The 12,275-nt window shown below is 42.8% G+C and overlaps 1 protein-coding gene across 2 annotated transcripts in view; it reads left to right on the forward strand.

The window, feature by feature from the left end:
- Positions 1-12,275, forward strand: part of nat8l (N-acetyltransferase 8-like) — a 28,393-nt gene that overhangs the window by 699 nt on the left and 15,419 nt on the right. Inside the window, exon 2 of one of the 2 annotated variants that reach the window (XM_075451331.1) lies at positions 1,005-1,169. The exons of the other annotated variant lie outside the window; for it this stretch is intronic. Coding sequence (XP_075307446.1) covers positions 1,005-1,169 — 165 coding nt within the window. The remainder of the gene's footprint in view (positions 1-1,004; positions 1,170-12,275) is intronic. 2 annotated transcript variants of the gene reach the window in all.

Raw genomic sequence — 12,275 nt, forward strand, 5'->3', positions numbered from 1 at the left:
TTTGTTTTGGTGTCCGCATCCGGACGTGATTTATGACTTGTCCCCAAATCCCACACAAATCTTTTGTCTCTTGCACTTTCTGGCCCCAACAGGAGAGGTATACAGTTGGGCAGAAATCTGTTGCGGCTCCGCGCTTCGCCGCCGCGGCTCCCCCTCACCGGCATGTTGCCCCCACACAACAAAAGGCATGGGCAGGCGCCGGTGCCGTGAATGAATGAGTGAATGAATTTGAGGATTTGGCCCACAGGGTGCGCGCACGTACTAAAAAACGAAAAAAAGGAGAAGATAAAGGCTCCCCAGCACACACATGAAAAATCCCCTGTGGTGCGCACACGCATTGTGCTGACTCCCCCCCCCCCCATCCTCCTCCTCTTCCTCCTCTTCCTCCTCCATCGCCTCCGCACAGCAGCCAATGCGCCAGCCGCGCACTCATTTCGTTTTGGCTTTTGTTGACGTTGCCGGCGTCGATTAAAAGCCTCGTGCATCCTGACCGGTGACTTTCTGGAGATTTTTGCTTACAACCCCCCCCCCCCAAATCATTATTGTTATCCCAGCGGGTCTAAATGCGTCTTTTTTATTTAAAAAAGAACTCGGTCTAATTAAGCAGAAAGTCTCTTTGCTCTACATTTCAAAGCTTGCACGTCAGCTCAACATGCGATGCGCAGCATCCATTCTGCTTGTTTCTGTTTTCCTTTACCCCCCCCCCCCCCCCCCTTCCCAGACCAATAACTCCAATTTGAGCAGGTTTAATGAAAATAAAACTAACATTTTCCTCTGTTAAAAAGAGAAGTTTTCACTTTCAGCTAAAGCCACGTGGAGAATGTGGGTTTGTTTGACAAATAATCCGGATTTTTCCTTTGTGTGAGAATTTTGTGCAGCTGTGATGTTTGTTGTCCGTGTGCTGGTTTCTTCTGTGTCTTTGTGGGGTAAATTTCTGCCAAAAATCAAACATGTGATTCTCTCTTCTGACAGGTTTCGTTTACTTTTCTTCCATTTCTCCATAGTAATGTGCTTTTTCGTGACCAAATCTGTCACGCTGACCTGCTGTGCACCCCTCATTCTCATGGGTGCACGCTACTACTACAGCAGGAAAGTTATCCACAATTATCTGGACTGTGCTCTGCACACGGACATGGCTGACATAGAGGCTTATTACATGAAACCCACAGGTAAGAACCAGGAGAAAGCTCACTGTCCTCACACACATGTGCGGGTTTTTATCAGAAGACAATGCTCCAACCAGGGTTTAAAAAAAAAAAGAAATCAGAATGATTGTTAAAGGCCACGTTCAATGGCTGCTTTGCAAAGTTAGCAGCAGAGTAGATGAAACAATAATCCAGGTGACAACATGAAGGCCAGTGGGGCTGATATGCGTTTAAAGCTGGACAGAGCTGGCTGTCTCTCTGCTTTCTTTCCCCTTCGTCTCCACCCCTCCTCCCTCTTCGTCTCTCCACTCCTTCCCCCACTCGCTTCCTCGCCAAACTCCTCTCTGGCCACCCTCTCTGGGTGGGGGTGGAGGGCATCGCAGGGCTATTGATTGCTCAGAGGAGACTGCTGATTCACTTTCTGCGGTACACTCGGTGTCGGGCAAGGCTCATTTCCTCCACTAACGTTTCTAATTGGAAAAATCAATCCGGCCCCTGGTGTCATCTCCAACTATTAAATCTCCTCTTTTGGGGGCGGCTGCCATCCGTAAACGTTTTCACACATTCTCCTGCCGTGTAACTTATGGGAGACTTTGGCTGTGTTCCAAACCGCATACTACATACTTCCATACTGCATACTACATATTTCCATATTACATACTTCCATACTTGCATACTACATACTACATACTGCATACTGCATACTGCATACTACATACTTCCATACTGCATACTACATACTTCCATACTGCATACTACATACTGCATACTGATCGATCAGACAGTATGCAGAGCGTTTACCCACAATGCATTTCACTCCTGCCCGAGCCGAAATCAGCCGGTCTGAAGCTGATTTCACTTAAGCTCTAAACTCTGTAAACTTTAGCAACATTTGAAACATTTTCAGGCGAGAAAGTAGTCGTTTAGATCCCCAACGTGTTGAAAACCTGACAAAATACCGGCTATTTACAATTTTGTTCCCAAGAATTCGGCGCTACTAAAGCTAGCCGCAGTGGGCAACGCACTTCCGGTTATTTTCACAAAATAAAATACCCGTTGCCTTTTATCATAGGGACTGTGTTCGAAACCGGATACTTCTCCTACTACTCATACTAACTTTTTGAGTTAGTATGCGAGTTTGAGTAAGCGAGAAGTTCCCGGATGCATACTAGATTCTCTGAAATGTTGGGTATGCATCATGAGGTTACTACTCATACTCAAACTACCCAAGATGCAACGTAACGTGACGTCGCCGATCGTCACTTCTTGTCAAAACAGCAGTTTCAAGCTAGCTACAACGAGGGTAGGTTCACTTCCTGTTTTCAAAACAAAAGCACCAATTGTATTGTAATGGCTTTCCCTGGCTGTGTTCGAAACCGCATACTACATACTTCCATTCTGCATACTGATCGATTAGACAGTATGCAGAGCGTTTACCCACAATGCATTTCGCTCCTGCCCAAAGCTGATTTCTCTTAAGCTCTAAACTCTGTAAACTTTAGCAACATTTGAAACATTTTCAGCCGAGTAAGTAGTCGTTTAGATCCCCAACGTGTTGAAAACCTGACAAAATACCGGCTATTTACAATTTTGTTTCCACGAATTCGGCGCTACTAAAGCTAGCCGCAGTGAGCAACGCACTTCTGGTTATTTTCACAAAATAAAATACCCGTTGCCTTTTATCATAGGGAAAGCCATTACGATACAATTGGTGCTTTTGTTTTGAAAACAGGAAGTGAACCTACCCTCGTTGTAGCTAGCTTGAAACTGCCGTTTTGACAGGAAATGATGATCAGCGACGTCACGTTACGTTGCATCTTGGGTAGTTTGAGTATGAGTAGTAACCTCATGATGCATACTCAACATTTCAGAGAATCTAGTATGCATCCGGGAACTTCTGCTTACTCAAACTCACATACTAACTTAAAAAGTTAGTATGAGTAGTGGGAGTAGTATGCGGTTTCGAACACAGCCTTTGTCCTCCGTTAACCCGACGCACGCAGCCGACATGAAAAGCAGGTTGTGGGTTAAGCCGGTGAGTCCCCCCCCCCCCATCGCCTTTTGTCCGTTTCTCTCTGACATTGTGCCCCGAGGCTTGATAATCCACAGCAATCACAACTGCAATTTAGCATTCCCATTATTGCTGCCAGGCCATGATGGTTTAGAAGGGGTCAGGCACCACTGCTCCTGGACAATGCTAATGACCCTGCAAACTGAATGGGCCCGTATGGATGACCACCTGGGTCCAGTTCTGATGGAAAGGCGCAGCTGGCGTGTGCTACAGCACGTCGGTCGGGTGGCACAAAACGTAGGAGCGTGTCGTCAAACACGGAGCGAACACTGGAAAAAATCTAAATCTTACCAAGTATATTTGTCTCATTGAGTATCTCATTACACTTAATATAAGACACAACTGCCTAACAAGTACCATTTCAGCCAGATATAGGGACTTGTTTTAATACAATACATCTTGAATATCTTGTTGAGTGAAAAAGTCTGGAAAAGAAATTGTTTTTGAGTCATATTTCACATGAAACAAGCTTTTTTTTTCATTTGAAGAGGTTTTTAAGCTAATTTCAAGATCACTTTTATCTCAAAAGTCCTAAATATCACATTTTATTTAAAAAAATCTTGACAAGCCGATTTTCACTAGTTCCATCGGCATATTTATTTTGCTTATTTCAAGCAAAAACGTCTTGTATTTGTTGTTTTTTTACTTATTTTTGGAGGGGCATTTTTTTCCAGTGAAACATTTGGCCAACAGCGGGGGGAACTTAAAGGCACAGGACGCAGATTTTCTCAGTCAAACATGAGAGATACTCGCGTGTTCGACGCTTTTCTGACCGGGAAAAAAGTCTCATTAGCCAACATACATTTAAAAGAGTAACCGCTGCTTCTTTGTTTGCTCATCGACCGACGAGCTCAACCAAAGCAGACCAAAAAGTATCTCTTAAATCAATCAGGAAGTCACGCTGCCACCTTCTGCCCTGCTAACAGTGGAAAACAGCATCCAAAGAAGGCCTGCACAGCATGCAGATATAGACTCACGCCTTTAAAGACACGGAATACAAAGAGCATGAATGCATATATGAGAACATATTTGTGGTTTAAGAGAAGCTCTAATGAAAGTTCTGAAAGCTGAAATATTATTTTAATCAATATTCATATTCAGATTTCAGTAATTAATCAACTTAACGGAGAAACGTCACTTTAAAGAGGACATTTGGTGCCTTTTTGGGGTCTCCCTTTTCTTCAGTGTGTTATAAAGCTGTTGCACATACAAGATGTGCAGCAATTAAGGGAGTTATTCTCTGCCTGAAATGCCTCGTTTGCTGGTACCTCACGATGAGCCACAGCATTGCCTGCTGGGAGTCTGAACAGAGCAGCTCAGGCAGAAGGTGACAAGAGATGCTTCTGCACTCAGCAGAAGGAGAGTTAACCTACTCTACCAGACTTTAAATATAATTATGAGCCTTTAAAGAAGCATAATGTGGGCTCTAAATGTTAAAAAACAAAGGGATGATCCATTCTTTACGTTTTATGACACTTAAGTGAACCAAGTAAGCTCTAATAAGCAGACACGGACTACATTATAAAAGAAATCAGACTGAATGATCCCTCTCCACATGTCACAGCTACAACAATCGATGATACTCTTCACCGCTGCGTCTGTTGCGATCACTCACAGCTGTCGCCTCTTTCATCTGAGCTGTAATAAAGCGTGGCTGTAGGCAGAGAGGCTGGAAAGCAAACTGAAGTAATCCTGGTTCAGATAATAAATCTGGAGAGGTTGTTTAAAAGTAACTAAATGCCTGTTTCTGTGACTAAAACCGGTCCGCTCCACACTGAATTTAATTTTCAAATCACCCTTTGAAGTGAAGCCGAAACACTTGAAAGTTAATGAGTCTGTGCAGTCAGTTTGGGTTACTCTTGGTTTATAATACTTTATTACTCAAATTCAACAGGAAATCAACTGCATCAGAGTGCAGCAGTCTTGTAGTCTTACTCAGAGGGGATAAATCAACGATGAGTCCATCGATAAATCTCCAACACTGGTTCATAAACGACTGCAGAGAAACTCCAAAACTCCAAATCCCCCCAAAAACCACAGCAGAATACAACAAGATTTACCCAAAAGTCGCTCTGCTGCTCGTGCTACGTTCATATAATCGTCCCGTTCCAATGTAGTGGAGTTAATTCATCAGATTTATCAATAAATGTGTGTTATCAGACAAAAGGATTGATTGGCAGCCGGTGTAACAAGGTGGAAATAGATATATTTGATATCTGTATATGATCCATAAAAGGCAACACAAAGACAGTGTTTTGAATGGCTGGTGGTACCATTAATGTGGGTGTTTGTTTCCCCTTTAAGAGCTTTGAGCCCAATCCCAGTTCCCACCCCTGACCCTACTGATAAGGCTGTTCTTTAAGGGATCAAAGAGTAGCGGCCATCCAGCTCTTCAGCTGGGGAGTTAGGGCCCATAACCAATACTTCCTCCATCCTCAGAAGAAACAGGGTTGGATGCGACTATCCCTGCAAAGCAGGGGTTAAGGACAAGGGAAGGAACTGGGACTGAGACTAGGTTCAACTCCTCAAACACGCTTCAGCTTTGAGAACGTGATTACAAGCAGCATCTCTGTGCAAAGTGGACTGTGTTCGAAACCGCATACTACTCCTACTACTCCTACTACTCCCACTACTCCTACTAACGTTTTGAGTTAGTATGCGAGTTTGAGTACTCGAGAAGTTCCCGGATGCATACTAGATTCTCAGAAATGTTGGGTATGCATCATGAGGTTACTACTCATACTCAAACTACCCAAGATGCAACGTAACGTGACGTCGCCCATCGTCATTTCCTGTCAAAACGGCAGTTTCAAGCTAGCTACAACGAGGGTAGGTTCACTTCCTGATTTCAAAACAAAAGCACCAATTGTATCGTAATGGCTTTCCCTATGATAAAAGGCAACGGGTATTTTATTTTGTGAAAATAACCGGAAGTGCGTTGCTCACTGCGGCTAGCTTTAGTAGCGCCGAATTCGTGGGAACAAAATTGTAAATAGCCGGTATTTAGTCAGGTTTTCAACACGTTGGGGATCTAAACGACTACTTTCTCGCCTGAAAATGTTTCAAATATTGCTAAAGTTTACAGAGTTTAGAGCTTAAGCGAAATCAGCTTCAGGCCGGCTGATTTCGGCTCAGGCAGGAGCGAAATGCATTGTGGGTAAACGCTCTGCATAATGTCTGATCAATGAGTATGCAGTACGGAAGTATGCAGTATGGAAGTATGCAGTATGTAGTATGTAGTATGTAGTATGCGGTATGCAGTATGTGGTATGTAGTATGTAGTATGTAGTATGTAGTATGCGGTATGCAGTATGCGGTATGTAGTATGTAGTATGCGGTATGTAGTACGCGGTATGTAGTATGCGGTATGCAGTATGCGGTATGTAGTACGCGGTATGCAGTATGCGGTATGTAGTATGCAGTATGCAGTACGCGGTATGCGGTATGCGGTACGCGGTACGCGGTATGCAGTATGCGGTATGTGGTACGCGGTATGCGGTACGCGGTATGCAGTATGCGGTACGCGGTATGCAGTACGCGGTATGCAGTATGCGGTATGCGGTACGCGGTATGCAGTACGCGGTATGCAGTACGCGGTATGCAGTATGCGGTATGCAGTACGCGGTATGCAGTATGCGGTATGTAGTATGCGGTATGTAGTATGCAGTATGCAGTATGTAGTATGCGGTTTCGAACACAGCCTTAGTCAAACCCTGCCTGAGCAGAAATGATGCCCACTCACTGGTATCGGCTGTTTAATGAGGCATCTTTGCCTCTGCAGGGTCCCATCCCAACAGGAAACGTTACAATACCTTCCGAACCGTCTCCGTGTGTGTAGCTGAGCGTATATATTTACACCGTATGTGTGCTGGTGTGGGAGAGCGAGGGCTCGCTCTGCTGCTACCTGCGGAGCTTATTTTAGCTCCGAACGACACAAGCCGAGATAGACGGTGAAAATGTGGAGGGAAGGGAGGAGGTGAGTAAAAAAAATGGGAGCATGTGAGGGAGGGGTGCTCCACAATGTAACATATTTTCTGTGTGCAAAGACAGAAAGAAATCAAGAGCTTGCCGGTTAGCAGGGAGACAAAGGGGTCTCCTGGGGATATTTCTGACTCGTAAGCTGCAGCATCTCAGATTAATCAGGCATGCTCTCTTCTTCTATCACTTCTTCTTGTTGCAACTCGATCCACCGCATTTTCTCCCACCTGTACGGCTCCTCCTCCTCCTCCTCCTCTCTACATTTAATCTGCGCCGAAGGAGCAAACGAGGCGCCGCAGTGGCCCAACATCCCGGCACAGAGGAAGCGATGGTTCCTTCCAGCTCGCGAAGCTTTTCTTCCTCAAAAGCTGAAATTAGTCACAAAATGCATACTTTTAAACAAAAAAAAGCAGGTATTGTTAGCTAAATTAGCTCATCTTTAGCTGACAAAAAGTGATCACTGATAGAGAAAAAAAACATCGACCTTCAGACTGTAATTATGGTTCCTAAATAACTGTTTAAATGAAAAGTAATCAATAATAAATAAGTTATTATCTCAGATAATCTTGCTGCTTTCCTTGATGACATCGACTCGAGTTTTAGCAAACTTTGGTGGACATTTGTCACTAAATTTGGACAATTAAAAAAAAAAAAAATCACAGAATAATAGCTCTTCACATATAATGCTAATGTTAATGTCTCATGATCTGATAGTTGATCTATATCATCAGAGTTTCACACAGCTGCTACAAACTGCAGGTGCCCGTCACCTTAGCTGCTCACTGCAGGTATGTTTGCTTTGTCTACTCACTGTTGGAGTCCATTCATTTTTAATGCACTGTAGTCTCACTGCCCTCAGCCGGTGTTTTACATCCCACTTAAATCAATAGGCGCCATTAACGTCACACGGAGCTTTTTCTCAGTATTTGGTGACTAATAATATGTCCTAGTCCCAGAGGCTCCAGAGCATCTTCAGAGTGTCCATGTTTTCATTATGATTTTTCATTGTTTCAAACATTGACATTTAAACATGAATATTATATCCCCTTCTGGCAATAATAATAATAATAAAAAAAATAATAAATAAAATAGAATAAAAATAAATAAACAGATAAACATAGAATAAAACAAACAAAATGATACTAATGTAGATAAATAATAATTAATAAAACAAAATGACATTCCAATAGGGTCACAGCAGTGCACAAATTGCAGAACTTGTACAGTTAATCACAATTCAAGGTTGTGAGTTTCCAGAAATAATAATAATATATAAGTTTTATATAGCAAGTCTATAGAAGGTCTCCATAAGTGAGAAAATTCTTTTTTACAATATATGTTAGTCTCTCCAAAGCCAGACAGGACATCAGTTCTTTTGTCCACATTCCAATAGAAGGTGCGTCCATACTTTTCCACAATAATGCAATTATCCTCCTGGCTTGTAAGAGTCATGACATTTTAATTCTACAGCGGAGGAGACTTGATGCTCTCTGTAGTTAGCTTGAGGAATAACATGCACATGGAGCTGCAGTTGTCACCGCCAAGGCTGCACACAAAGAAACAAAGAAACAGGTGCAGATGTTGCAGCAAAGCCGTGAAAGGAACAGCAAAGCTCAGCTAACTGAGAGGTAAAACAGCTGGATGAGTGCTTCAGCCTCAGCGGTGCGACTGCATCAGTGCAGCCGTTTCTTTCCGTGTCCTTTTTTCTGCTTGAAGGCCAGGCTTCTGGCGTCAATCTTCACTTAAAAACGAATGAATTATTCATTTTCTGCGCGCGCACATGTGGACGGCGTGTCTTGACCGTCGCCTCCACCCGCTCTCATTTGCCCCGTGGTGGAGGAGGAGGAGGAAACTGCTGATGTGTGTGTTCTGTGTGACAGGCTAATCCATTCCTGCAGCATGCACTCTGACCCGCAGAGCAGGGCGTGTCTTGGGGAGTCCATTAAGGAGGCTGTGTCTGCTTTAGAGGACACTTCAGAGAGCGTCTTATCGTTCTTTTGTTAGGAGGGGAAAGGTTGTACTACTCGACAAAAATCATACACTGGAAAAAAATGCCAAAATAAGTTAAAAAAACAAAACAAATAAAAGACGTTTTTGTTTGATATAAGCTTTTTTGCTTATATCAAACAAAAACTGCCAATCTGCCAATGGAACTAGTGAAAATCGGCTTGTCAAGATTTCTTGAAATAAAATGTGATATTTGGGACTTTTGAGATAAAAGTGATCTTGATATTAGCTTAAAAACCTCTTCAAATGTAAAAAAAAGCTTGTTTCATATGATATTTGACTCAAAACAATTTGTTTTCAAGACTTTTTCATTCAACAAGATATTCCAGATGCATTGTCTTCAAACAAGTCCCTATATCTGGCTGAAATGGTACTTGTTAGGCAGTTGTGTCTTATATGAAGTATAATGAGATATTTTGACTAGAAATGAGACAAATATACTTTGATTTGGATTTTTTTTCCAGTGTACAAAGATACTTTCAGCGCTCAGTTGTCCAGCGGAATGAAGAAAAATGTGTTTAAACTGTGGTGAGAGCTGGAAATAATGCGTCATCACAGTCTGATGAAAACACAACAAGAAGCGCAACATTTAGCACCAGCGGATGTGCCGCCTCACGGATTAATCACGTTTTAGATTCAGAGCACAAACCGGCTGACTTCAGGTTCCCTGCAACAATGACACACATTCTGCAGAGAGATGGAAACATCTGAACTGGAAACGATTAGAAAAGAACACACAGAGTCGATCTTTAAACAGCCTCCGTGTCTAGACTGAATGCTTATCAACTGAATTAGCCTCTGGGTTTCATCTGAGGGAAACTAGAATAATCTCGTTAGACTATAAAAACCCTTCCCATGCATGCAGCTCCTGTGTGTGAAAGTGTGTGCGTGTTTCACCTAAATGAAATAAGTGTTTAACACTCCCACACAGATGCAGAAAAGCATACTAATATCCCTGTAAAGCAGTCCTGAGAGCGATATCTGCTGCTGCTCTGAGAGGACAGTAATCAGATTTCTGCTCGTGTGAGAATCACTGTGAGTGATTTTCAGAGCTCTCCTTCTCTTTCTCTGCTTTATTTCTTCTCCTGAGATCATCTGTATTCTTTAGGTCCCCCTCCCCCCTCCGGACTCTCCATCCTTCCTCCCTCCCCCACTTTGTATTTGTACGGCCTCGCAGCAGCAATGGCTCCTTTCAGGCTCATCACTATTACTGTTAACACACAGGCCTCGCCCTCCTCTTCTTCTTCTTACTCCTTCTTTCAGGGGTGGGGGGGGGGGGGGGGGGGGGGCACAGATAAATGACTTCTTTTTTTTGTCCCTCTTTCTCCAAGTCTTTTTTCTGAGTGAGTAAGCTCATTCATGCAGCGTGCACACACACACCACGACACTGGTGGTGCACTTTATTAATGCTGTGTTGAGCTTAAGCAGCTGCAGAGCTGGAGCAACAGGGAGTTTAATGCCTTACTCGCTCGCTTCTCCCTTCCGTACGTCTACAGTATTAAGCAGGAAGGTGCAGCAGATAGAGGTAAATATATAAATAAAACCTAATATCACAATACTGACAGCTTCAATTAAAGACATCTTGTTCCCAAGAACATCTTTTTAGCTTCGCTATCATCAAATTACTTGGCGACTCTTCTATTTAACCAATCGCCTCAATATATATATTAAAGGGATAGTTCGCCTCTTTTGACATGAAGCTGTATGACATCCCATACTAGCAATATAATTTATGAACATTTTCTTACCCCCTGCTGCGTCCTGTGAGCAGAGTTCCAGCCGAGTTTTGGCATTGATGAAGGTAGTCCGGCTAGTTGGCTGGGGTTTAAAAAATAAAGCGTCTTGCTTCTCAAAACAATATGTGTTCAAAAGAGTAATACATTTGCATCACAGAATCGTTCTCCAGGAAAAAGTCATTAAAAAAACAATCAAGGTAACTATTTACGCGCATAAGACTTTAAGATGTAGTGTAGCTCAGAGAGTATTTAAAGCCTGAAATACAGAAAAAACTTTGTTCATTTTGAGCTGTCAGCTGGTTCGAATGGTCAAATCACAGAGAAAGAAGGTAAATTCATGCCCAACAAAGTGGTTTAAGGACACCGGACTTCCTTTTGTGCTCATTTTAAAAACCTTTAATTGCTCGTCCGTGTAGCTGCAACATTTAAGCATTTAGGTTTCCTTAAAAAAGGTTTTTTTCTTTTAAATTTATTTTCTCTCCCTTTGTATCATTGTGCGCTGTGTAAACTGTGCAGACCGAGCAGCAAACACCGTAACAGGCTGTCGGCAGGCGGCAGCAGGCAGTGATACGAAGGAAGAGAAAATAGCGCCAACTGATTGTGAGGTCTGACTTTTTTTCCTGGAAAACGATTTTGTGATGCAAATGTATTACTCTTTTGAACGTGTATTGTTTTGAGAAGCAAGACGCTTTATTTTTTAAACCCCAGCCAACTAGCCGGACTACCTTCTGAACACCAAAACGAGGCTGGAACTCGGCTCACAGGACGCAGCAGGGGGTAAGAAGATGTTCATAAATGATGTTGCTAATATGGGATGTCATACAGCTTCATGTCAAAAGAGGTGAACTATCCCTTTAATGTATGGAGGCGATTGGTTAAATAGAAGAGTCGCCAAGTAATTTGTTGATAGCTGAGCTAAAAAGATGTTCTTGGGAACAAAATATCTCTAATTGAAACTGTAAGTATTGTGATATAAGTTTTGCTAATATGGGATGTCATACAGGTTCATGTCAAAAGAGGCGAACTATCCCTTTAATACATTTCATAGCATCGACCTGCATGTAAGAAGAGAGGAACAGCACAAGCGGGATATTGTATTGATTGTCGCAGCAATCGCCTGTCTTCTGTAACCGAACTCCTGGCATCCATCCAATCAGAGGTCTGCAGTGTCTTCACTGTGCGATCCCGTTTAGAATCCATTCAGCTCGTCTGGACGAAACAAGAAGCAGTAATCTGTGCTATGAGACCTTTGTATCGCTCTTTTTCTAACAAAGTGCTTCACCCTGGAGGATTAAGTGAGTTAGAGTTGGATGAAGGCTTGAGAGATTTAAAGGTAGT

Source organism: Odontesthes bonariensis, chromosome 19, assembly GCF_027942865.1.
Source record: "Odontesthes bonariensis isolate fOdoBon6 chromosome 19, fOdoBon6.hap1, whole genome shotgun sequence".
Taxonomy (NCBI): Eukaryota; Metazoa; Chordata; class Actinopteri; order Atheriniformes; family Atherinopsidae; genus Odontesthes; species Odontesthes bonariensis.